Source organism: Schistocerca serialis, chromosome 1 (genome assembly GCF_023864345.2).
Source record: "Schistocerca serialis cubense isolate TAMUIC-IGC-003099 chromosome 1, iqSchSeri2.2, whole genome shotgun sequence".
In the NCBI taxonomy this organism is placed as follows: domain Eukaryota; kingdom Metazoa; phylum Arthropoda; class Insecta; order Orthoptera; family Acrididae; genus Schistocerca; species Schistocerca serialis.
The window spans coordinates 1144938042-1144964511 of record NC_064638.1 but is presented as its reverse complement, the minus strand read 5'-3'; the positions used below and the strand labels follow the sequence as shown (position 1 = coordinate 1144964511).

The 26470-nt window shown below is 41.1% G+C and overlaps 1 protein-coding gene across 1 annotated transcript in view; it reads right to left on the bottom strand.

The window, feature by feature from the left end:
• LOC126456031 (lysosomal alpha-mannosidase-like) overlaps positions 1 to 26470 on the bottom strand; it is a 189152-nt gene that overhangs the window by 76002 nt on the left and 86680 nt on the right. The window contains exons 9-10 of the mRNA XM_050091790.1: positions 18133 to 18338; positions 17834 to 18045 (exon numbers count right to left, since the gene is read on the bottom strand). Of these exons, the coding sequence (XP_049947747.1) occupies positions 17834 to 18045; positions 18133 to 18338 (418 nt within the window). The remainder of the gene's footprint in view (positions 1 to 17833; positions 18046 to 18132; positions 18339 to 26470) is intronic.

Genomic DNA, 26470 nt, shown 5'->3' with positions numbered 1-26470 from the left:
ATTTCGTCTTCCAAATGGTTACAATTATTACAGACTTTATATTTGTTTATATGTCAACAATAGAATTTAAGTTAGGAAACAATTACTGATTTTACCCTGTAACAAAAGATACTAACTAGTAATAGCCAAAATAAAATAGAAAATCAAGTACATACATAAAACTAAGCACAAATTTAGATCTGGTGTTATATTCTTTAAAACTGAGGGTCAGCCATTCTGTATTATGAAAGTACAGATTATATTCACATGTGTTAATGGTAAAAAAAAAAATAAAATAAATAAATAAATAAATAAATAAATAAATAAATAAATAAATAAATTAATTAATTTAAGGAGGCAGATGGCAAAACAAGAGGTGAATTAAAATTATCCCAGCTTGCTTCATCACACTTTGTTATGAATACTTTGACAGTTCAATCATAAAATTTTGACAGCCAAAGTGTCTTTACTCTGAATGTGGTCTGATTTTGCTATCTGTGTGCTAACTAGTAAAGTGGTCATCAGAAAACCTCACACTACTGCCTAGCTTAAAATAACCCCCATGTGCTCTCCACAAGAAACCTGCTATTTGTCTTCTACATCTACACAGATACTCCACAAGCCACTGCACGGTGTATCGTGGAGGGTAACATGTACCACTGATAGTCATTTACTTTCCTGCTCCGATCGCAAATAGAGTGGGGGAAAAATGATTGTCTATGTGCCTCCGTATGAACTGTAATTTCTCCTATGGTCCTTACTTCAATGTGTGTCAGTGGCAGTAGAATCATATGGCAGTCAACCTCAAATGCTGGTTCTCTAAATTTTCTCAATAGTGTTTCCCCTCCAGGTATTCTCATTTGAGTTCACAAAGCATCTACATTATACTTACATTTTATTCAAACCAACTGGTAACAAATCTAGCACCCTACCTCCAAATTGCTTCAATGCCTTCCTTCAGTGTTGGTACAGATTCCAAACACTCAAACAACACTCGAGAATAGTTAGCACCTGCATGCTGTATGTGATCTCCTGTAGGTGAACCACTCTTTCCTAAAATTCACCCAATAAACTGAAGTCGTCCATTTGCCTTCCCTAACAAAGTTTTCACATGCTTGTTCCACCTCATATCATTTTGCAGTGTTACACCCAGATGTTTAAACAACTAGACTGTGTCAATGTGGACACTAGTAACACTGAATCTGAACATTACAGTTTTGTTATTCCTTACATTTTTTCCACGTTTAGAGCTAGCTGCCATTCACTGCACCAACTTGAAATTTTGTCTACAGACAGCAGCCCACACTGTCCTCCGAATCATTTATGTATATAGAGAACAACAGCTGTCCTATCATACTTACCTCGGGCACTCCTGATGATACCCTTGTCACTGTTGAGGACAAAATACTGGGTTCTGTTACTTAAGAAGTTTTTGAGCTACTCGCATATCTGTGGACTTATTCCATATTGTCATACCTTCTTTAACAGCCTGAAATGGGGCACCATGACAAATACTTTCCAGAAATCTAGAAATATGGAATCTGCCTGTTGTCATTCATCCATAGTTCGGAATATATCATGTGAGAAAAGGGTGAGCTGAGTTTCATACGAATGATGCTTTCTAAAACCATGATGATTCATTGACATAAGCTTCTCAGTCTCCAGAAAGTTTAATATATCCAAATTGAGAAATGTTCAAGGTTTCTGCAGCAAACCGAAGTTAGGGATGGTGGTCTGTAATTTTGCGGGTCCATTCTTTCACCCTTCTTATATACTGGAGTCACCTGTGCTTTTTTTCAGTCACTTGGAACTTTATGCTGGGCAAGAGATTCACTGTAAATGCAGACTAGGTTAGGAGCCATGTTGTAGAGTAGTCTTTGTAAAACCAAATTGGGATTCCATCCAGATGTGGTGATTTATGTGCTTTCAGATCTTCCTGTTTCTCTAAGCTAGGGATGCTTATTACTATGTCATCCATATGGGAGTCTGTCCAATGGCCAAATGATTGTATCTTTGCACAGTTCTCCTGTATGAAAAATTTCTTGAATGTTAAATTTAAAACTTTGTCTTTTGTTTTGGTATCCTCAAATGCCATACTGAACTGGTCAACAGGGGAATGAATGGAAGCCTTAGACCTGCAAATCTCTACTAACCTTCCCTGTCATCATTTGTGTGTTTCTTTTTGAACCGAGAGTGCAACGGTCTCTCTTTCCTCAGCATTCCTTGAATTTTGTTATTAAACCATGGCGGGTCTTTTCCATTGTGATGCTGATGAGGTCGACACCAGTATTGATCTGAGCATCATCTCTGAACTACGCAAAACATTATCTCTGTGTAGTTCTGCCATCCAGTTGGTTGTAAGCCTTACTTGTGTAAAGAGGTGAATAAATGAACTCCTGGTTATAAGGTGTCGTTTGGTGTATCTCACCCAAGCATCCTCCTCACTGGTGACCCAGAGTTGTAACGTCTTCCGTTTTCGCTGTTTTACTGTGTCCGTGGCCTCGTGTGTGTATTACCTCAACACAACATTTGAACAATGGCTTTGGCCCAACACCTAATGCCAGATTTTGTGATCGGCATGCATCATGTTGCGGGTGATGTACACCTGCCAGGATGCAACACGATGCCTCTCACTCGTCGATTACGCTGATTTCACCGGACTTTTTCATGCCTGCAACAATAAGTGAGGTTAGGAGTGTGCATGACTCTGGCTATCAGATGCCTTTGTTCCCGCCACATGTGCCCTCCCTCATCAACGGTGCAGTTACCTCTTACGGATCTCCGTGCAGTGTGGGATCAATGCCAATTTCTGCAAATGCTTTGTTGGATAACCTACCACTGCTAGGACAACGGTTTGCCACGCTGCAATCTGTGCAGTACCAAGTGGATTCCTGCCATGTGGCCGGAACTGCTTTGTTCACAGGTCAACCTCCTCAGCATCCGACCACGCCCACACCTGCCTCGCTTCAGCATCAGCACATGCTTTCCTGCTTCAATACCTCGGCCTGCAACAGGAACAATGGCTTGTTATCTGTGCCTGAGCTCCATCTCTGTCCTACTGCTATGCCTCAGTGTTTTGTGTCACGGCATTCACCTTATCCACACACCTTTTTGAGTGAAGTGACTATGAACAGTGAACATTCACACATTCCACCCAATGTTTGACATCATTTTTCTCACTGTGCTTCTGGACAGCCCACACCTCCACAGCCTCCATGCAACACAGGCAGCTCCAACTCTGATCACATGTCGAGTTTTCCATGGACTGGCACTCGTTTTCAAACTTTGATCTTTTTCTCACCTGTCGCCCCCACACCGGCTCCAGTCGAGCTTCCGCTCCCGTTCTCAGCACATCTCGGTGCCTCATCCGCATCAGTCTTCTGCGACACATCAATCCGAACACACCACCAACGACACGGTTCACAAGCTTTGCCTCACGCCAGGCCCCCCGATCTCCAGTAAACCACGTCGACTTTGTCCCGAGCGCCTCTCCGACCTTAAAAAGCAGATTTCTGAACTTCTAAGCTCTGGCATCATCGAACCCTCTGCCAGCAGCTGGTCTATGCCCATTCATATGACACCCAAGAAAGATGGGTCCTGGCGCATGTGCAGAGACTACCGTCGACTAAACGCACGAACAATTATGGACACCTATCCAATACCCAACATTGCCGACTTTACCAGTTCCCTCGCAAGTGCGACCACGTTCTCTGTCATTGATTGCAAACAGGCCTACCACCAGATCCCCATGGCACCTGAGGACATCAAGAAGACAGCAATCACCACCCCAATCGGGTTATTTCAGTTTCGGTTCATGCCATTCGGTCTGAAAAACGTAACCCAGACCTGGCAATGCTTCATCAACGAAATGCTATTTGGACTAAAATTCTGCTTTGCATATCTTGATGACATTCTTGTGTTCAGCTCCTCTGTCGAGGACAACATTCGACATGTGCAAACTGTTATGGACACTCTCGCGGCAGCAGGCATAGAGACCAACCAAGACAAATTGCAGCTACATCAACCCGCTGTCACTTTTATTGGTTTTCGGGTCTCTGCCGACGGCATTTCACCAACCCCTGACAAAGTACAAACAATACTAAACCTACCCAGACCTTCGTCATTGAAAGAGCTCCGGCACTTTCTGGGGCGGTCAATTATTATCACCATCATCTACCTTGGGCTGCGGAGATTCAGGCTCCACTGACGGACGCCATGGCATGCACCAAGACTTCTGGATCTTGGCCTGTTCCATGGGCCCCTGCTATGACTGACTCTTTCACTGCCCTCAAAAATCTTCTTGCCGAGGCCTGCACCATCATGCATCCTCATCCCAATGCGCATCTTTTCATCACCACAGGCGCGAGTGATACTGCCATCGGTGCTGTCCTTAGCCAGACAGTCGATGGCCAAACATCACCTCTGCAGTTCTTCTTGCGCAAGCTCACCAATGCACAACGGAAATATTCCGCGTTTGACAGTGAGTTGCTCACAGTCTACGAAGCGATCAAGCATTTTAAGACTGATGTTGAGGGATGCCCTTTCTATGTTTTAACAGACCACAAAGCCCTGGCTGCAGCCATTTCCAACCCGCCAGCTGACCCGCCTCCTCGCCGTTTCAGATACATGGACTTCATATCTCAGTTCACCACCAATGTCAGACACATAAAGGGTGCTGACAATATAGTTGCTGATTTCCTTTCACAAGTCGACGCCATTCATTCGCTGTTAGGCCTCTCTGAACTGCCTAACCTCCAACCCACTGACGAGGACACACAAAACCTGATTTCAGACTCTACCTCTTCACCACACTTCGTCCGCACCACCTTCCCTGGCATTTCTGGTGAGACAACAGTACGGGCACGTCACGTCCCCTCATCCAAACCACGCTCCGTCGAGATATCTTCAAGGACTGCCAGCAATGGGCACGCCCCTGCGTCGCGTGTCAATGCTGCAAAGTACACAAGCACACTTCACCCCTTCTCGGTGCCTTTTCGATCCCTCCTGGACATTTCCAGCATATTCAAATTGACATTGTCGGCCTTCTCCCCCCCCCCCCCCCCCCCCCTCTAACGGCTTTTGTTATGTTCTCTCATCTATCGACCGAACAACTCGCTGGGTCGAGGCTGACCCCCTCCCTAATATCACGGCAGAACCTGTTGCTTGAGCTTTCGTCGAGTCATGGGTATCGTGGTTCAGATGTCCAGCTATCATCATGACTGACCAGGGCAGACAATTTGAGTTGGCCCTGTTCAATGAGATTTGTAACATTTGCAGCATCCAGCACATCCATACCAAAGTAAAGTAACGGGCTAGTTGAGTGCTGGCACCGCACTTTCAAGGCAGCTCTTCGATGCCATGACACTCTTTGGATGGAAGCCCTCCCCCTTGTGCTACTCGGCATTCATGCGATCTGTAAGGAAGACCTCAAAGGCACAATAGCCGAGTTCGTATACGGCCAGAACATTGTTCTCCCTGGCGAACTTGTGAGCTCTTCCGCTTCTCTCCCTCAGTCTGACTTACCTTCCTTCGTGGACCGCATCAGACGCCACTTCATCAACCTCCACATCCCTGCGCTGGCCAGCCATTCCCGCCCTAAGGTTCACGTCCCGAAATCTCTGAACAATTGTGAGTACGTCATGCTCCGAGATGACACTGTCCATGCTCCCCTCCAACCCGCATATACCGGCCTGTACCGAGTTCTCCGGCACTCAGCCAACACCTATGACATCCAGATAAAAGATTCAGCTGTTACTGTATCTCTAAACAGACTTAAGCCTGCTCATGTCGAGCCTGCTTCTATCCTCCTTCAGGCCACGACCACGCCACTCACTGTCATGTCTCACGACGCTCCGACCACTCCCTTCACGTCGGACTTTCTCACTCAGTCGAGTGATTTCCAGCTCTTCTCCAACCTCACCCTCTACTCCGGTCTCACACACTCCATCGAGTAATCACATGCTCCCCAGTTGAGCTTGCCTACGATCACGCCCTCGTTGCTGGGCCCCTCTCCGGTCCCTTCGACCTCTCCCCCATCGCCTGCCTCGCCCTGTCGAGGTTTCTCACGCCCATCTCGAACGTGCCCTCGCTCGAGGTGTCTGTGCCTGTCCCCCTGGACATAATCTACAACATCTCTATAATACTATGCGATGACACACTGTTGTCGTGTGTTTCCCTTCATCCGGTGCTCATGACACAACCTCTGCCATTCCCTGCCACCGGGTGAAATGTGTTCCCCTCTCACTTGACGTCGACCTCGACATGCTTCGTGTGTTTGCCATGCCCACCGGAGACATCATCGCCGTCGCTCTGTTCCTCCCGCAAACCGTGGGCCTACCTGTCGCTGCACAACCAGCACGCCCAGTACGACGCCCGGCGCGCTTCAACGACTTCCAGGTTCGGTGGCCGGACCTTCCTTCACAACATCTACCCACACAGCTCCCTGACAATGCTGTCGAGCTGACCGTGGTCCAGTTCCCGTGGACCATCCCTGCTGATGCCATAGTCATCCCTCCCCCCCCCCCCCCCTCTCAGGTGTACTCCGTACTGCGGGGGGATGGTGAGGGGGGGGGAGGGAGGGGGGGAGGGGGGGAAGGGGGGGGGGCGGGCCATGTGGCGCCGATGAGGTCGACACCAGTATCGATCTGAGCATCATCTCTGAACTAAGCAAAAAATCTCTGTGTAGTTCCGCCATCCAGTTGGTTGTAAGCCTTACTTGTGTAAAGAGGTGAATAAATGAACTCCTGTTGTTTGTGTGTCTCACCTGAGCATCCACCTCACCATCCTTTATCCACTTACTAGGCACATAACTCTCCATGCCACAATTTAAAATCTGCTTAAACTTTTCCCATAATGCCTCTACATCCATCTTACTTGAACTAAGTGATGCCAATCCACTGTCTCAGTGAAGTTTTAATAACTGCTTATCTGATCTATCTAGCCTTCTTGACTGATTTACTAACTTTCACAACTGTAGTTGTAATGACATCATGATAGATTATCCCCTTTTCTTTTCTGACATTATCCTTCCTCTCTACTAAGCCAATGCTCTTTGAGGAGAATATTGGAAACAAATTTGCTGAATTCTCTTCCCTTAGTAAATTGTGCAGTGATTCTGTCTTAACTAAGACAGAAAATCTTACCCAGTCCCAGGGATTACTCTCTTGTAAACAGCTTAGTGATGTATCTGTTACCATAACACCATGTAAAAACCTAAACTTGATAAGGGGATTAATTTTTTACTGGGACCTGACACTGCAGTCAGATGAAAAACTACTCAAACACTCAGGGAGACGTGACATTGTGTTATGTTGATGCCCGCCAGACACCGCTGCAGTTGTTTTTGCATTGGGAGGGGATTCACTTTCAGGGAAGCCCAAAATCATGCTATACTGCTGCAATGTGAAGCTGTATTTCCATTCTCCAATGTGGTGCTATACATGCCAGTGTTTTAGCAATATGTCCTCCTGGTGAATACATGACCTGATTTGGGGAGACTATGGGTGACCACTTCACAAAAATTCACAATGTGCACTGTCACCTGGCTCTTTCAGGTGTGGGAATGACCACCCTCCCTGATACTCAAAGTGTGTTGTCCTAATTGAGGAACACAAAATCGAGGAACTGAAGATTACAGAGTGCCATTTTGAAGCTTGGAAAAAAAGTGGTTTATTTTGTATTTGGGCTCATTATATCAACTTTTGCCACTACTGTGGCCCTCTCATCTACATCTACATCATACTCTGCAAGCCACCTAATGGTGCATGGCGGAGGGTATTTTTCGTACCACTAACTGAGCTGTCCGACCCTGTTCCACTCACAAATATCGGGTGGGAAGAATGACTGTCAGTAAGTCTCCATATTGGCTCTAATTTCTTGAATTTTCTCCTCGTGGTCATTATGTGAGTTATATGTGGGGGGGAAGTAATATGTTGTCTGCCTCTACCCAGAAACTCCTCTCTCGAAATTTCAATAGTAGACCACATGCACAGCACATTTTTTGTAACATCTGCCAATTAGGTTTGTTGAGTATCTCTGTAACACTCTTGCACCAGTGGAAACAATCCCATGATGAAACATGCCTCTCTTCATTGGATCTTGTCCATCTTTTCTGTCAGTCCTACCTGGTAAAGGTCCAGATTGAGGAACAATACTCAGGAATCAGTCAACTAAGTGCCTTAAAAGCCACTTCTTTCATGGATGAGTTACATTTCCTTAAGATTCTTCCTATGAATCTGAGAGTGGCATCTGCTTTTCCCATAATTTGTTTTATGTGGTCATTCCACTTAAGATCACTCTGGATAGTTACTCCTAGATATTTTATGGCAAATACTGTTTCCAGAGGTCTGTCATCGATAGTGTAGCTGTATAGTAGTGGATTTCCTTTCCTATATATGTGCAATGTATTACATTTATTTACATTCGGTGTCAACTGTCATAGCCTGCAATATTCATTAATTCTCTGATGGTCAATCTGCAAATCATTACTATCTTCTGGCATTGCCATTTTGTTATAGACAATGACATCATGTGCAAAAAGCCTTAAAGCGCATCTGATGCATTCTACTAGATCATTTATACATACTGTAACCAATAAAAGTCCTATCACATTTCCAGGCTACTGCAGAAATTGCTTGTACATCTGTCAATTTTTTCCCTTTAAGAGAGACATGTTGCAAGAAAATCTTGAATTCAGTCACAAATCAGCTCTGATACTCGATAAGCTCATATTTTTTTCACTACCTGCTGTGTGGGATGGTATCCAATGCCTTTCCGAAGTCAAGGAACATGGAATCAACCTGAGCATCATTGCCTATGGTGCTCTGGGTCTAATAGAGGAACAGAGTGAGCTGAGTTTCATAGAATCTCTGTTTCTGGGTGTATGTCACCTTTTATAGATGAGATTTTCGTTTTCTAAAAATGTTATAATTCTTGAGCATAAAACATGTTCCACAATTCTTCAACAGATCAATGTCAACAACATGGGCCTATAATTGTGTGCATATGTCCTACACTCTTCCTTAAAAATGAGAATGACCTGCACTTTCTTCCAGTCAATAGATACCTTTCATTGCTCAAGTGACCTACAATAAATTTCTGCTACAGGGGTAGCAATTTCTTTTGCATAATCTTTGTAGAAACTTATAGGAATCTCATCTTGTCCTGATGCCTTTCCACTACTAACTGATTGTTTATCTCAATACCTGCCCTTTTGAAGTTCGTATGATAATTGAAAGGGGGGACAGTGTTACGATCTTCTGCAGCGAAACAATTTTGGAAGACCGAATTTAGTATTTCATCCTTCTGTCTGTTACCTTCCATTTCTGACTCAGTATGGTCACTGACTGAGTGAATAGATGATTTTGACCTATTTAGTGTTTTTACATATGGCCAAAACACCTTAGGGTTTTTACACAGATCGGTTGACAAAGCTTTGCTTTCAAAGTCATTGAATGCTTCTATCATTGCTCTCCTTATGCTGATCTTCACTTCATTTAGCTTTTGTTTGTCAACTAGTTTTTTACTTCTCTTGAATCTGAGATGAAGTTCTCTTTGTTTACGTATGACTTTTCTAACACTGCTATTAAATCATGGTGGGTGTTTCCCATCCCTTAAGACCACACTCGAAGCATAGTTGTTTAAGGTATATTGCATGATACCTTTGAATTTTTTCCATTTGTTCTCCACATCTTTGTCATGCACTGAAAGTTGTATCCTGTCACACTTGCTAAGCAAAAATATCTTTCTACCTTTCTTAACATTCTCTGTAAGACCCGTTGTCACAGATGCTATGACAGACTTATGATCACTGATACCTTCCTCTGTGTTAACTGATTCAATAAGTTCAGGTCTGTTTGTTGCCTGGAGGTCTAAGACATTTCCCTCATGAGCTGGTTCTCTAACTACTGGCTCAAAGTGATTTTCAGAAAAGACATCCAGAGTAATGTCACACGTATCTCTGTCTCTGGTATGAGTCTTGATAGCATGACACTCCCAATCTATACCTGACAGTTGAAGTCACCCACTATAACAATGGCATGATCAGGAAAATTGTTAATGATTTTCTGCAAGTTCTGTCTGAAGAGCTCTACCCATAGAGCTCCTGACCCAGACAGCCTATAAAAGCATTCAGTTATCATTTTTGACTGATCTTTGATACTTAACTTCACCCAGATTAATTCACAATCAGAATACATGGTAATCTTGCTACATTTTGAATTCTTTACTGTTATGGAAATGCTGCCACCACTGGTGACTACCCTATCCCTACGATAAATATTCCAATCTGAACTTAGGATTTTGTTGTCATCAACATCCAGTTTCAAACAACTTTCTGTTTCTAATACTATCTATGCATTACAACCTTCAGTAAGTGATGCTAATTCTGAGACCATTCTTTCGATGCTCTTGAAGTTTACTAAAATCATATAAACCTTTTCTATCTCTGCTCTCTGATGATGAACATTCTCAGAGGACATTGTGACTAATGTATCAGGCAAATCGTCTTTGATCCCAAGGGAGGGTTTGCTTAACCTAAAAAAGTACCATGTGCATTCCTCTCTTACTCTGCTACCCTGGTAGCTGCTTCCTGTTTAGTGCATGAATAACCTATTAAGGGGAACCCTGCAATTCTGTACCCGATAGCAGAGGTCGAGGAATCCGCATCCGATACTATTGCAGAGTTATCTCAGCATTTGGTTTAGACCTTCCACTCTGCTCCAAACCAAAGGATCATGATCAACCCTAGTAACAATGCTACAAATAGATAGCTTAGCCTGCACCCACCATGGGATGCTAGTTGCCTTCACCAAATCAGCCATTCACTGGAAGAAGACAAGGATGCTGTCAGAACCCAAGTGACAGGCATCATTCATGCCAGAATGTGCCACTATCTGCAGCTGGTTGCACGCAGTACACTTGATAGCCACTGGCAAGGCCTCCTCCACTTCAAGGATCAGACCCTCCAGCAAACAAACCGAGTATCCACTGACATTCTTTCCTGCCTTGCCTGCTATTTCCCTGAGGGGCTCCATCACCCACCTAACATTGGAGCTCCCAATGACAAGCATAGCCACCTTTTGCACTTGTCCAAACTGGCCAGGAATATTGGCCACTGGCGCAACAGGAGAGGCATCCCATGCTGGCCCAGAGTTATCATCAACACTGGGCGCACATCGTACCTGTTGATAAGGTGTGTGACCTGTTCCCTCTTTCACCTTCCACCCAGTGACGTGAACCCACTACTGCCTGCCACTCACTCTCGAATGAGGATGGACCAGTCAGATGTTCCATATCAGAAGATCCAGCAACACCCTGGTCACCAGGGGATCCCAATGGCATCAAAGTTGTCACAGGACTTGTCACCAGCCCTCCAACATCACTGCAACTTTGAGCATTAGCCAGAAGCTCATCGATGATAGCCAATGCAGGTTCCAGCTGTTTACTGACAGCAGCCAGCTCTCCTTGTGTCCGCCCACAACAAGCACAGTCCCTAGCCATACTGTAATGTGTAAAAAAAAAAATAGATATAAGATTTCAAATGGCGCTACTAAGTGTGGAATGTGTGCAAAATATAATGAGGAGAATAAGGAAACACTACCAAATGTTCTGTTGGCTTCTCACTATACCCAGAGATAGCAAGCTCTTAAACAGAAATAAATTTCTCTACTGAAGTGGGTGTATCTACACTTACCCATTACTAGAAACTCTGCTTACCAAAAAACTACTGCAAGAGATAAGTATGCAAACTAGAATGCACTGATTGAAACTATATGCTGTCTACCAGCATGAGATTTAAGCTTAGTGGCATGACATGGAGTTTCTGGCAGTGGGAAAATTACACTAGGAAGCTGCCTTACACAACGATATGCCTCAAGATTTATGCAATAACAAAAACTTAGAGTAATTTGCTAACCACTAGTGTACAGAGTAAAACACACAGGTTTAGCTCACCCATTTGCAGAAGCATGTGAAAAAAGCAGAAATTAAACTAAATTACTGTATATCAGACAACTGCTACTGTTGCTGGTGTGTATGCTCGCCTCAGGGTCTGCAGGTACACTGTCATCAGCATTACCTGATTCATTTACTCCCTTGATATTGAACCTTGATAGTTGCGCAGCATCCTTCTCAGTTATTTACCCCTCTCCCTGGAAGTATGCTGATCAGAAATGTGACACCAACCAGTGGCTGGAGGAGCCACAACCTGTGGCTACCTGCTCGCCTTCAGTTCCTACTCTTCAGGTAAGCCTTCACAAGGTTCTCAACTGCCAAAAGTTGTAAAAGAGGAAAAGGAGAAATCTTGGAGAAGGCTGCTCTCTCACCCCAGAGATGCCAGATCCCCTCACATTGTTGGACTCCAAGCCAATGTTTGTCAATGTTGTTTCAGCCCCACTGGTGATTGACATTGATCTTGGGGTGTGTCGTGTTCTCCTGGGCCCTTCTCACCTAACCTGGCCACCCTCAACATGATGGTATAATACAGCTGCAAGTGGATACTACTCACAGCTGCCAGAACCACTACTAATTTCTTCTTGCCCTGCAGTCTATGTTGCTCTCCATGAAACAAACTTCACTGATGACCATTCTCCAACTCAGAGGTTATTGAGCACTACGTCAGAATGGTAGCGACTGAGTGGGAGCACCCAGATAGGTCTGAAACTGGTTTTCACAGATGTCATCAATGAGTGTATTTCCTTCTGTACCATGTTGTAAGTAATAGCAGTGTGAGCACAAAAGACACTAGCAACCACCATTTGTAACATTTATTTACATGCATGCGGAGCACTTACTTATCTTGAGGTGATCACTTTAGTTCAGCAACTCTTTCTCCTCTCCCCCTTTCCCTGAATTATCTTACTTGGTGATTTAAATGCATACCACTTCCTGTGGGAAAGTATCACTTTGTCTGGCAGGGGCCTTTTGACACACCAGCTTCTTTTCAGTCTTGATCTGTTGGTCTGTATCGATGAGGTTGTGCTAGACTTCTCCAGTGTGATTGCTCGTGCTGGTGGAACTGCTATCTCCCTTTCTATGGGCCTATTCCAACACTGGCTGGTCCCATGGTGTACCACAGACATTGCAACAACTTTTCAGGATCAGGCCCTACAACATCCCAAGAGACATCCTTCATAGACCACACTCATCTCACTTAAGCAGCTCTGTGCTAAGTCTCATCATCCAACTAAACGCAGTAAGAAGGAATGCTGGGAGCACTGTGTCTCATCTGTGGGAATGTCTGCCTTTTCATCCCTGGTGTGGGCTGAGCTGCACAGGCTACTAGACCACCAAAGATCAACAACTGTCCCGTGTCTCCTCCTTCATAGTGGTACCAATGCATTGGTTCTTGCTGAACACCTCGTGATCCACTTTTTGACTGCATCGACGTTCTCTTCTTACCCAGCTACCTTTCAAATGTATAAAATGTGAGATGAAGACTTATCACATCATGCCAAATTATATATCAAACCTTTAATTTATTCTGGACTGTTTCAGTCTCTTGTCTTGTCACACAATGCAATTTGATAATCCAACATCTGAGTGTTACCCAGAGGCTCCATCTACTTAGGGTCTTAAACCATATTTGACTAAAAGGTGTTTCCTTTTCACAATAGTGAGACTGTATCAGTATCCCAGTCCTTAAATCAGGCCAAAATCCAGCACTCATTAGCAGCTACCAATTGATTAACCTCAACCTTAATACCATGCTCTGCAAACTGCTAGAAAGAATGTTATCCCAACAATTACGTTGAGTTCTCAAATCATGGGCCTTTTGTATCCTGGTCAGTTAGGTTTCTGGGAGGGACAATATACAATTGACAATTTTTGTTTGTTGGGAACAACACTCTGACAGGGACACCTAATTGCTGTCTTTTTTGACCTACATATGGCATATGACACCGCTTGCTGCCATCACATTTTATATAACCTCTGTGACTGGGGCTTTCGAGGCTCCATACCAGTTTCTAGTCATCATACTGTATGCCACCAGTGATTTCAGGTTAGCATTGGTACATTGGATCCAAGAGAAAGGTGTCCCTCAGGACTCTGTGCCATGCGTCATACTATTCGTCACTTCCACCAATGGGCTAGTGACCTCTGTCAGACCACTTGCCACTCCTGCAGTGTATGCTGAAGAGTTTTGTATTTAGTTCAGTCTGTAGGTTTGACAGAATGCCAACTCCAGTGTCCTAGCCAAGGGGCCTCTGCTTGGACTTGTACCCAGAGCTTCCAATTCTCTCCCATGAAAATGCAAGTCATGTGTTTCTGTCATAGTACCATGGTTCATCCTGTACCTTGGTTCACCTGGTAGCATTGCATGTTGTTGCACAGACCCAATATTTGGAATTCCCCTATGATAGAAAACTGACTTAGATGTCCCATATTCTTCAACTAAAGACTAGCACCTTTCAAAAGCATAATCCTGTTTGCTTCCTCGCCCACACCTCTCGGGGTGAGAATGCGCTACTTCCTTCCATATGTACCAGGTCCTGGTCTCAAACCAATTGGGCTGTGGTTGCCAAGTTTATAACCCAGTGGAACTTCAGCTTTGAAAGTGTTGGAGCCAGCCCATCTTCAAGGAGCACTACAGGTCACTGGCACCGTCCTGAGTAGTCCCAAGCAGTCTCCTTGCCAAAGCAGGGTTGTTCCCTCTCCAGCTATGACAGCACAATTCTCGCTCACTTACACAATCACCATACAACAATTGCCTAATGACCCAACTTAACAGATTTATTTTTGCATATGAGGGGAATCGAGTCTCTCAGACGTGCCCTCGAGGTGGGGCTACCAGTTGGAATGTGCCTCAGACCCTCTGCATGACCTCTGCCTAACCTCCTTGGAATGTGCTCCCAATTAGCACCGATCTGTTTCGAGGCCTTGAAGTTTCAGTTGCTCCATAACCTTTCAGTGTCTGTTCCTCTCAGTTCTTCAGGAGTATCAGGATGTTACTGTAATTTATACTGGTGGCTATAAGACCACGGACAGTACTGTATACAGAAGCTGCACCATTACAATGTGGTCACCATGCTTACAGATGTGTACTGTAGGTACACTGTGGCCCCTGCTACTAGCAACTCTACTTTGGGAAATCACATGGAAAAAGTACACATCTACTTGACCCATCAGGCTGGTTTCCACCAAACCTCACCAAGCCACCATGACATCAGTGGATGCCATCCACATTGATACGCGGTGCGCAATTCATAATAAATGGCACTACATTCACAGTCACTACCTCACCTCTGTGCAATAACATGGTCATGTAACACCGCAAGATATTCCCCTGCTAATGGCTATTTAGGTCACGCTCGACCACTCTGCGGCCAGAACACATTCCTGACTCTATGCTGGCTACATCTGCAGCCTATCCATCGGAATTTTCTTGTTGTCTTGCCATTTGACACTTGCTGGACTTCCATCAGCTGCTCCTGAGTGTTACACTTTACTGGTCCTGCTTCTCAATCAACCACAAACCTCGCTGAACCCTACTGCTAGTCACCAACCAAGACTTTGTGGACTGCACCATTGTGAGCACCTTCTAGATAACATCAAGTAGTGCAGAAACTCTTCCCCAGAAGCTGTATTAGTTTCTGTTCATAGTTAATAAACAAACAGTTGTTACTGATACTTATGCATTTCAATTGTCGCCAGTCACTTCCCTCATCCATGGACAGAAAAGATAGGGTGAGATATGCTTTTACACCTCCCACCAATCAGAAATAATACCTGTTGATTAAAACATTTAGTGTTTTTACAGTGGAGCTGATCACCATTAACAGAGCCCTATGTTTTATTAAACAGACCTCCATTGAACATATTTAAATTTGTAGTGAATCAATGAGCAGTCCCCAGGCTACTGATCTTGTTGCCCTGTTATGTCTGCTAGTCATCACTTTCCTTCTGGCCTTAGACGTACTGCCTGCTCAGTTTTCTTTCTATGTGTCTCAAGCCAGGTGAAAACCTTAGGAAATGAACTGATCTAGAGAAGTAATTACTCCACTTTAATGAATCATTGCTGTTTTTAGTCTAATGCTGGATGCCCAGGCTGTACACCAGTGCTAAGCGAGAGAGTGAATTTACAGGCTCTCTTGTATCCAGTTGCACTTATGAAAGCAGTTTGGATAATAAACTAATTAAAGTTACTATGGGATATGAGTAAGGGATGTTACTCATAGTATGGAACTTTTATGCTGTTTTGTCAAAAGATGACCCTTACTGAAGATTGTCACCTATTAAATGGACGTAGTTAAGATAAATTGGTGCTCATCACTCAAATAGTGACACCGAGTGATATGGTGCAGTGTTTAGCACACAGGACTCGCATTCAGGAAGATGACAATTCAAACTATTGTCCAGCCTTCTAGATTTAGGTTTTCTGTGATTTCCCTGAATTTCTCCATGCATATGCCAGGATGGTTCCTTTGAAAGGACACAGCCAATTGCCTTTCCCATACTTTACAGAATTCAAGCTTGTGCTCTGTCTTTAATCATCATGATGTTGATGGGATATTAAACCTAGTCTTCCTTCCTTTTTCTTCCTTCATATAGCGACCACAGATATTCATCATCCACATTCTAAAGCTTCAATTAATACTGATTAGACTTGACACAAAATTTACAATGTCAGTGACACTATATGCAGTTTTGGACATAAGGAGAGTACAGCTAGGTGAGAGGGTGTGTTGCATGCTGCTGATGGAACTGGCAGAGGGATTATTCTGCAGGAAGCACTGAGAGAAGCTGTACTTTTATAGCCCAAGATCATGAGGCTCTAATGGCTACATAAAATAATAATAATAAAGTACTTGTGAGACTATGTTAGTATTCCATTTTTGATGTCATGTATCTCAGCTTTCATGTGGGTTTCTGAAAATCTAAAAAGACTAAATGATTTTATTGCCTTATTCTTTTTGGTATACATGAGTATTTGTATGCTGCCAGTATCCAAAATTCACACTGGGAGTGAAGCATTACACTTTCTACCATATGGGTAAGCAAAAACTGACTAATCTGATCAATGTTTAATACAAACAGTAATCATTCCAGGAACTTTAGTAAAATTTCAAATCTCATGGTGCCAGATGCCAAGGAAAGATTAACAGTTGTATAAGGTTTTACTGTTTTCATGTGTTTGACTGAAGGAATTATTAATACAATGGGTTATCCTTGGAACTGTGTTAAATGAAATTCACCAAAAACTTCTGTTATTGCCAGATACTGTCATTTGGAAAGAATTTTCAGCTGTCAGAAAGTGGAATGGAGATACAAATTACTTTTTAAAATTATTTTCAGGTTATGTGTCTGAGGAGTTAATAGGTCCTTGTTGCATATGTGAGTTAAAGATTGGTGTTAGCTATTCAAATGGATTTTCATTCTCATTCAGAGAAATGAAGGTATCAAAATGATTCAAAGTGATGTGCATACAACTTTAAGAGTGGTAATTATCGAAAATTTATCCTACCATCGCCCACAGTGTCTTTGTTTTTTCTTTATGTAGGTCAAGAATATGGGTGAGCAAAGTAATGAAACCTGTGGGACACAGTACTTAATATTTTCACAATTCAGAATTGGTTTTATTCCTGTTGTATCAATCATTAATGTTGTCAAGATATAACACCATCCATGCAGGGGAATCTCTTTAACACTACAATATTTTAGTTTCCCCAGTAGAATTTTTAGATTTACTCAATCGAATGCCTTGGTTAGGTCACAAGAAATCCCAACAGGGCAAGATCACTTCTCCTGTGTAGTTGTAGCATTGCTTCCAGAAAAATGCACTGAAATAAAATTTTGTGATGATTGCTGTTACCAGAGATGGCACTCTGCGTGTTCTGAGACACTGTAAGTACTGTACCTTGTTTCCAATTGTGGAATCCATTCCATCATCTGCTAGATCTGATTTTCCACGCACTCTGTGAGGCAACTCTTCAACGTAGTATGATTTGTATCCTAGAGGAGGAACATCTTCAGCTTTGAAAACCATCTCCACTGTAGCTTTACTCTTTCGTCCTGGTAAACTGAAAAGTGGTGATGGAATTGGTACAAGCTGAACTGGCAGTTGCGTACCTTTACAGAGGAGAATATGAAAAGGCAAATTAGTTACAAGTTTCAACAGTCATAAAACTAATCTATGTGAATAAGAAGTGAAATTACCTGCAGGGTCTCTGACAGAGTAAGATACACCTGTCACTGGGAGTCTGACGTAGTGGGATGTGACATAGCTAAGTGGATTATAAACAGTCACAGTAAAAATTTGTGATTTCTCAGAGATGGCACAGTCACTGATATTCAGGAGAAGACATGACTGAAAAATCTCTGGTTGGTGGCTGCTCTCATCCTTCTTTTTGTGCATTAGTTCCCTGTGAATAAGGAATAAATATAAACTGATTATTGATGCTACTCGAGCAAAGTTTGTCAAAGTTATTACATATACATTTTAATGTGTGTACTTTATTCAGCCATTGTTTCAGTTGCCGTAAAAGCAAAAACACAATGTAGTTCACTGTCTGAGTCATGATTTCTGATTATCCCACTAGTTAGGTGAACATACTACAGGATGCCGTCGTTCTGATGAGCACCGTATAGGGGCGAGCAGCAGAAGGTGGGACAGAGCAACAGTGTGAATGAAGCACCTGGGGGCCACTGCTCCATGGACAGATCGTGGGATTGGGGAAAGTTTGAAGCTTAAACACCTGGCAGTAAACGAGTTGAATGCGGGGTTGGCCTGGCAGCTGAATGTGCTACAGTAAAAGCATTTACATTCACTAAAATAGCCAAAACTGCCTACAGCTGAAGTACAGAAAATGTAAGGACATTTTGGAATTGGTGGAAGCCCTAGAACACACTAAAATTATTACCATATACGTATGACATCTTGTTTAGAAGTCATTAAGTGATAAAGTGGTTCAGGATATTGGTAGTACTGAATTAATGTGAATATAGGTAACCTCACTGTGATTGTAAAGTATTTAGCAAACTAATAATAGGACTGATATTAGCATCAGAGTTAATTTGATCTTCAACAAGTTTGGGAGGGACATTTTATGTGTGCTATGAACTTTGATGTTCATTGGTCTTCAGAACTTTTCATCTGATGCTCTGCTTGCTTTGCACTGTTCTACTGCTTGATTCAGTTAAGTATCTGCTACAAGCCTATTTAGAAATGTAAGGCCACATTTCCATTTGATTCTTTCTTTGCAAGTAAATTTACAAGTTGAATTTAAATCAGTGCATTAGGACACCTCATTTCATATGTTAATAATCCTAATTTAATATATTTGGAAATGTATGCTTAATTTAATGAAATTTCACTGTCTATTATGCTGAGCCACATCAATGCTTAATTATTTGGGGCAAAAGGCAGCAGTACACAACACCAACCTTTAGATACAGCTGAGCCAGAGTTATTGCATGTGTGCCTGTCCATTCACTATAGATTGCTGTTGATAGGACTTCGGTGAATACACAGTTGGTTTGCTCATACAAAAGCAGGCAGTGAGCTCACAAAGACTATCATGGATAGTCTCTTGTTAACATTTTTCTATCAGTGAATCTGGAGAATGTACAGATATAGCTACAGAGGACAGATAACACAGGCCAACGATGGAAAAACTTTTTTGCTGAAAATACCTTATTCTTATGTTTTTTAGGGTGGTAAATCCAAATATGATACTTAAAAAACTGTATTACCCAACATTTCTTCACATTTTACAGTTATATTTATTGAATTAAGCGATTTTTAAAGAATTCAACAGCTTTTATATAGTTAAAATAATTTAAAAAGGAGGTGTGATGAATGTAGATAACATTCGCTGGCAAAAAAAAAGGTTGATTCTATTTTTGTGTTAACAGATGGTGTTTTGTTTACTGTCAACCTAACTTCACTTTCCTGTTTCCTGAACATTTACTCAGTACAGTGTCTAATTGTGGTTGTGAAAACTCTGCTGACAGTTTTTGTTATATTTGTGGTGAATTTGTGATTAAAAAACACCAAAGGAACTTTACAGACTTTGTGAAAAAAGTTTATCTATCATACTTTGGATCTAAGCTTGGTGATCAAGATAAATCTTGGGCGCCACATAAGATATGTTATGTGTGTGTTGAGGATCTGATGAAATGGTCCAAAAAGGAGAAAAAAGCCTTTAGATTTGCTGTTCCTATGATACGGAGGGAGCCAAGAAAATATTCCGATGATTACTAATTTTGCAGTGTTGGTATTACTGGTCATAATTCAAAAAACAAGAATCTAATAAGCTACCCTAACCTTCCATCCACCATCCAACCAGTAGGGCATGGTGTAGATTTGCTGGTTCCTGAACCACCAGATGATTTAAATTCTATTCCAACAGAAGTATTTTCTGATGAACAATCTGATTTACGTGAACCAGGTGATGATGAATTCCATTGTAATGCAGAAAGTCTAGAGCCCAAATTGTTTACTCAGACCGAGCTTAACAATTTGGTTAGGGATCTGGGTTTAACGAAAGAAACAGCTGAATTGCTTGGCTCTAGATTAAAAGAGAAGAACTTATCGGCAGTTGGAACCAGCATATACATGTATAGAAAGAGAGAGGAGCAGTTTTCCAAGTTTTTTCAACAAGAAGGTGATTTAGTGTACTGCTCAGACATTCCTGGTCTGATGAATGAGTTTGATATTGAATACAAAAAGGAAGACTGGAGGCTGTTTATTGATTCATCCAAAACTAGTTTAAAGGCTGTTTTATTACACAATGGTAACATGTATGCATCTATACCTGTTGGACATTTTGTATGTACGAAAGAAAGCTATGAAAACCTAGAAATAGTGCTAATTAAAATAGGCTGTTCTGCTCATGATTGGATGATATGTGGTGATCTAAAAGTAACATGCATGCTCTTTGGTCAGCAAGGTGGCTTTACCAAATTTCCATGTTTCTTGTTCTAGGGATCAACACTGGTGCCGAAAGAACTGAAAGAACTTTAAAACCTGGCGAGAAGAACATTCTACACAAAATCCTTGTAGATCTAAAAAATGTACTCCTACCACCTCTACATATAAAGTTAGGCCTAATGAAATAGTTTGTAAAGGCTTTGCCTAAAGATGGACCATGTTTTAGGTATCTCTGCCAAAAGTTTCCACACCTTTCAGAAGCTAAACTAAAAGAAGGAGTCTTTGTCAGACCTGACATTAGAAAATTGATGTTTGATGTTAACTTTGCAATGACCGTAAATGAGAAATAAGCATGGGTATCATTCAAGCAAGTCATTACAAAATTCTTAAGACATGAAAAAGACCCAGAATATGTTTCTATTATAGCTACAATGTTAAATAAGTTTGAAACTTTAGGATGTTTACTGAGCCTGAAAGTTCACTTTTTTGAACAGTCACCTTGAATACTTCCCGGACAATTTGGGAGATGTTAGTGAGGAGCAAGGAGAGCACATTCACCAGGACATTAAAGTGATGGAAAAACACTACCAAGGCCGCTGGAACACCAACATGATGCCGGATTACTGTTGATCACTACACCGAGAAGTTCAGCAAGTGACTCATTGCAGAAAAAGCTACACAAGAAGCTTCAAAGGAAAAAGAGAAAGAAAATACAAACCAACTCCAGCTGACAAGTGAAACCTCTATTAACAACTATAATTGTTTTAAGTAGCTTACTGTACATACAAACCATGCTTTTGCTGTCACAAAGTGTTTCATTAATTTCCCCAATTACCGTGTAGCACAAGATTTTTATACTATATAATAAAAACCATATTGCTCAAAAAGTAGGGGTGATAAAAAAAACTAAGGCTAGATTTGGATTCAGCTCATAAAAGTCTATATAGAGCAGCTATCAAAGTAAAAAAGAAGTTTTTCAAAGAAAAAAAATTTGTTGGCCTGTATAATTAACAAATATACTTGAGCAAACAGCGTAATACAATCCATATATGAAGAGGGAAAAAGTAAAAGTATCATATGGAATGTGTCAGCTATTATAAAAGAAGTCAAGGGTTTCAAGTAAATGATAAAAGAACAGAATAGAATATCCAGAATTTAAAAAATAGTTTTCTTCAAGAGGGTTTGAGAAGACATGGAAAAATATCATAAAAGATATCCTTATCAATAAGAATCTAAACAAGACAAAACACAAACTTACATTGTTTATACACCACATTCTGTCATTTATTCACTCAGTCATTCAGAATGAAAAATGGTAAAGTGACCAACAACAGTGAAAAAATTGTACAAGTGTTCCAAGCTTTCACAAGTATTTGAGTTATTCAAGATATGAATTTGAAACACAGAGCGATACAGTAAGAGAAGTTCTGGCAGAATGTAAATGATGATGGTTGTAAATGATGATGTTGCCAACAATGGAGACCTTTGAAAATCAACGTATTCCTTCATTACTGTTCTGATGACCATTATGTGCGGTGCAGTAATTGTCGATGCTAAGGAATTTGTTAAATGGAGAATTTAGTGTAATGCTGTCACTTCTTGTGACTCAGTGCACCATGCGAGTGGTCATGTAAGTATTTATTTACATCTTTGAACAAAGTGGTTATTTTACTTACAACATTCCTTTGGCCCATGTTCAATATAAATTTTTATTTTAGGACAAGAAAGTGTTTAACTAATGAGGAACTCGAATGGCTCTTGAATGAAGATGCAGATTTTACGAAAGAGGTAGACACTATTTTGGATGGTGATACTGATGAGGAAGTGGAGTTAATTGCTTGTAGTGACTATGACACTGAAAGTGAACAAGAGTATAAGTCAGACGAAAATGAAGACAATAATTGTCAACTAGGTTCTATTGGTGATTGGTTTGTGGGAATAGACAAAACTTCTAAATGGAGGAAACATACTAGCTCTGCCATAAGCAAAGTGAGAAGGAAAAAATATTGCAAAAATTTTTCCTGGATCCAAGGCTATTGCCAGGAATGTGACAATCAAGATTTCTGGATTCCTCAGGAAATTTACTGGGAAATGATCAATACTATTGTGAAATATACAAACAAATATATTCAGCTCAAACCAGAATATTCTGATTATCACAGAGAAAGAGACTAAAAAGAAACTACAAGAAGTGAAATACTGGCACTCTTTGGGTACTTTATCTCCTCGGAATGAAGAAAGCTAACCACACGAATGTAATGGAACTGTGGAATACTGATGGATCAGGAATCAGAATTGGAAGAGCTGTGATGGGCTACAAGTGATTTATATTCTTGCTGCGTTGTATTCATTTTGATGATATAAGCACAAGAGAAGAGAGGAGAAGATATGTTAAGTTGGCCGCAGTATGTTTGATTCTGGATGAGTTTGTAACTAATTGCAAAAGTACATAAAGCATCAGTGATTTTGTGACCATTGATGAGAAACTTCAAGCTTTTTGTGGTCGTTATAGATTTTGGCAATATATCCCCAACAATCCTGCCAAATATGGCATTAAGGTATTTGTGCTTCGTGATGCAAAAACATTTTTTATGAGCAACCTTGTGGTATTGTGGAAAGCAGCCCGAAGGACCTTGTGCAGTCTCAAATTCGCCGTTGAAAATAGTTCACAGACTTGTGAGTTATATAGAGGGATCCAACAGGAATTATTATAGATAATTACTATACAAGTTGCCCCTTGGCTATGTCACTATTAGATAAAAGTTTATGTGTAATGGGACACTCAAAGAATAAATGAGAAATTCCCTTGGAATTCCTCCCCAAGAAAATCGAGTGCATGGTTCATCCCTCTTCAGATATAAAAAAGATTTGACGTTGCTTTCATATGTACCAAATAAGAACAAGGTGGTCTTATTGTTGTCAACTATGCATGATTCAGATACTATCGATGAAGATTCTAGAGAATTGTGTTAGATTACAATGCCACTAAGGGTGGTGTTGATACAGTTGACCAGATGTGTGCACACATTCTGTGACTTGTATAATGGGAAGGTGGTGTAACATTACATGAGTATGTCCAATATAGTCAGATGTACTTTGCGTCATGTGAGTGTAGGGGAGTCAAAACCAGTAGCGACCCTGGACATCATATCAACTTGAGATTTTTTTATACATGCCATTCATTTCTAAATTTTATTGATTATTTACAGAGTAAAGAATTTAATTATGTACAACATTTAATAGGTAATGAGTTTTAATGAGATAGATATAAATATGTTTTGACATAGCAAATAAGCTTGTTGCATTATGCGTGATATGTTTTCTCTTTGTAAGAACACAAACTTCTGTGTTGCTCGAGTGGGCGATCAAGTAGTCATCAAGTGTGGATCTGCTGTAACTTTCATTAATGAGCATAGAATTGTTAATTTACAACCTGCAGTTGATTTAAAAATTATTTTATGGAACCACGGCCCGACTTTGGTGCAAACAAATCACGCGTGAATTCTCAAATATAGGTGCAGAGTTTAAGATACGCGGCTGGATATTGGGCGTTATTGTCATAACATTAACTGATTCAGTAACATTAACTGCAATTTACGGACATTAGCTTGATAATAACTATCAAAGACTTATATGAGCAGCATAGTAATCGTCTTGATGCTTAAAGCAAACGAGAAGCTCTTTACTGTCGGGATACAACAAATATTAATCATTGCATAGTCAGCTTGTTGATAAATTGCTTTGCAACTTATAAACAAACAGTGATAGAATTATCAAAACGATCTTTTAAGTATCAATGACCACTACACATTCATCAGAAACTAATTGCTCTAACTGTGAGTGACTTCTGGATTGGATGAGTTTTTTTTTATTTCAGTTAATTGGTATTAATAAACTTCATTCGAGGTTGAAACTTCATCAATGGTGTCATGCGCTCATTCAGTTTAATAGAATGGTAGATAGGACTAGCTATGCTACTATTTATAGTTTTAAAAGAAAAGAGAGCACGTACTTGTTTTCCTTTCAAGAAATGTTTGTACTTCAGCCAACAGTATTCTCAAACCAGAAGCACGAGTGACTCTCCCTCACAGCACTACAATATCGTGAACCACCACACACATGTGCCCCCTTCTCACTAAATTTCTGCATTGAAAACCCTGAGATGTAGCCGTGGTATGAATGAGGAAGAAAGAAGAGGAAAGATCAGGGAAAGAAACGGAGCAAAGAGAGAAGGGGAGGTCACATTTGGCGCCCAAGTCAGCCTGAGTACATTGCAGCGCAGGAGACATCTGGCCACAACATCTAACTTTGCATAGACCGACTGAATAAGTACTTGCTATTGAAATGCGAGATCAGCGAAAGATATGGAGCAAAGAGAGAAGAGGAGGTCACAGTGGCCTTTGGTAACCATTTTTGCTCTAATGGACATTGCTACTATCAATGGCCAGATACTTTTTTACTCAAATGGACAAAATCGAATGGTTGCATGAAGAGTATTTCTGAAGAACCTGGCTTATGACCTCATTAAACCACATCTAATAGAAAGAGCCAAAATTCAGAGCCTTCCCAAGGACATATTGCTGTCCCTTCAAAGGAACAGGACAACATCTGAACAAGTTGAGAAGCATTCGGTTAAGAAACAGAGACTCTGTGTTATTTGTGGAAGGGCCAAGAATATTAACACAATAATAAGGTGTGATTCTTGTAATAGTTCTGTTTGCATCAAGCATACAAGTGTTAGTTACTAAGTAGAGAACATGGCCTGTCTGTAAGCTGTTATAATATGGTTTCCGTAGGCATTCACTATGAATAAGTTAATTTTCAATGCTGACAGCGAAATATAAATATTTTAGAACTATGCCATTTATGTGTTTAGACACATATCAACTTTTCTAAATAAAGTATAATTAACAGCCATGTTAAATAACAAAACATTCTTTCTCACTATAAGTGAGCAAATAGTGTATAGATATTTTTTGGCTAGATTATTTCTTAATATTTTCCACTGTGCCCATAATAAATTATTTGTATTAATTGCACAATAAAATTTGTTGTTTCAGTATTATTAATATCATTTTGAGTGATACTGTATCTACCCTTACAAACAATAAACTAATTAATATCAATACTAGTGTGAGAGCATGTGAAAATAACTGTAAAACTGAGCTGCGAAAGTGATGCACAAAGTGCGCTGCACAACTGCTTGTGCAATAAAAAAACATGCACCTACTGAAGGGTTAATGTTATGCTGGGGCAAGGACACAGGTACATTTAAATGGTAGATGATGTTCTTTGACTGCAGTCTTGTTGGCCTGAATTAAATGAATATACCATTGCTGTTCTCAGAAACAGTCATGTATATAGCATACCAACTGTCTGCTGTATTATTTGCTGCACTGGCAGTGGAAACAATACACCCTGCTCTCATGTGTCAGCAGGTGGTCATCCTTAATGTGTTTTGTCCCCAATAAGGCCACAGTGTATGGTGCAATTGCAGAAGCAATTATCAGTTTCTTTTCTTCCACTGCTGTAGGTGCAGTAAATAGTGTCTGTTGAATCTGCCATTTTCCTTAAAGGCCATTTTCCTTAAAGGCCACCTTCAAGTGTTTTAGCTCATCATTA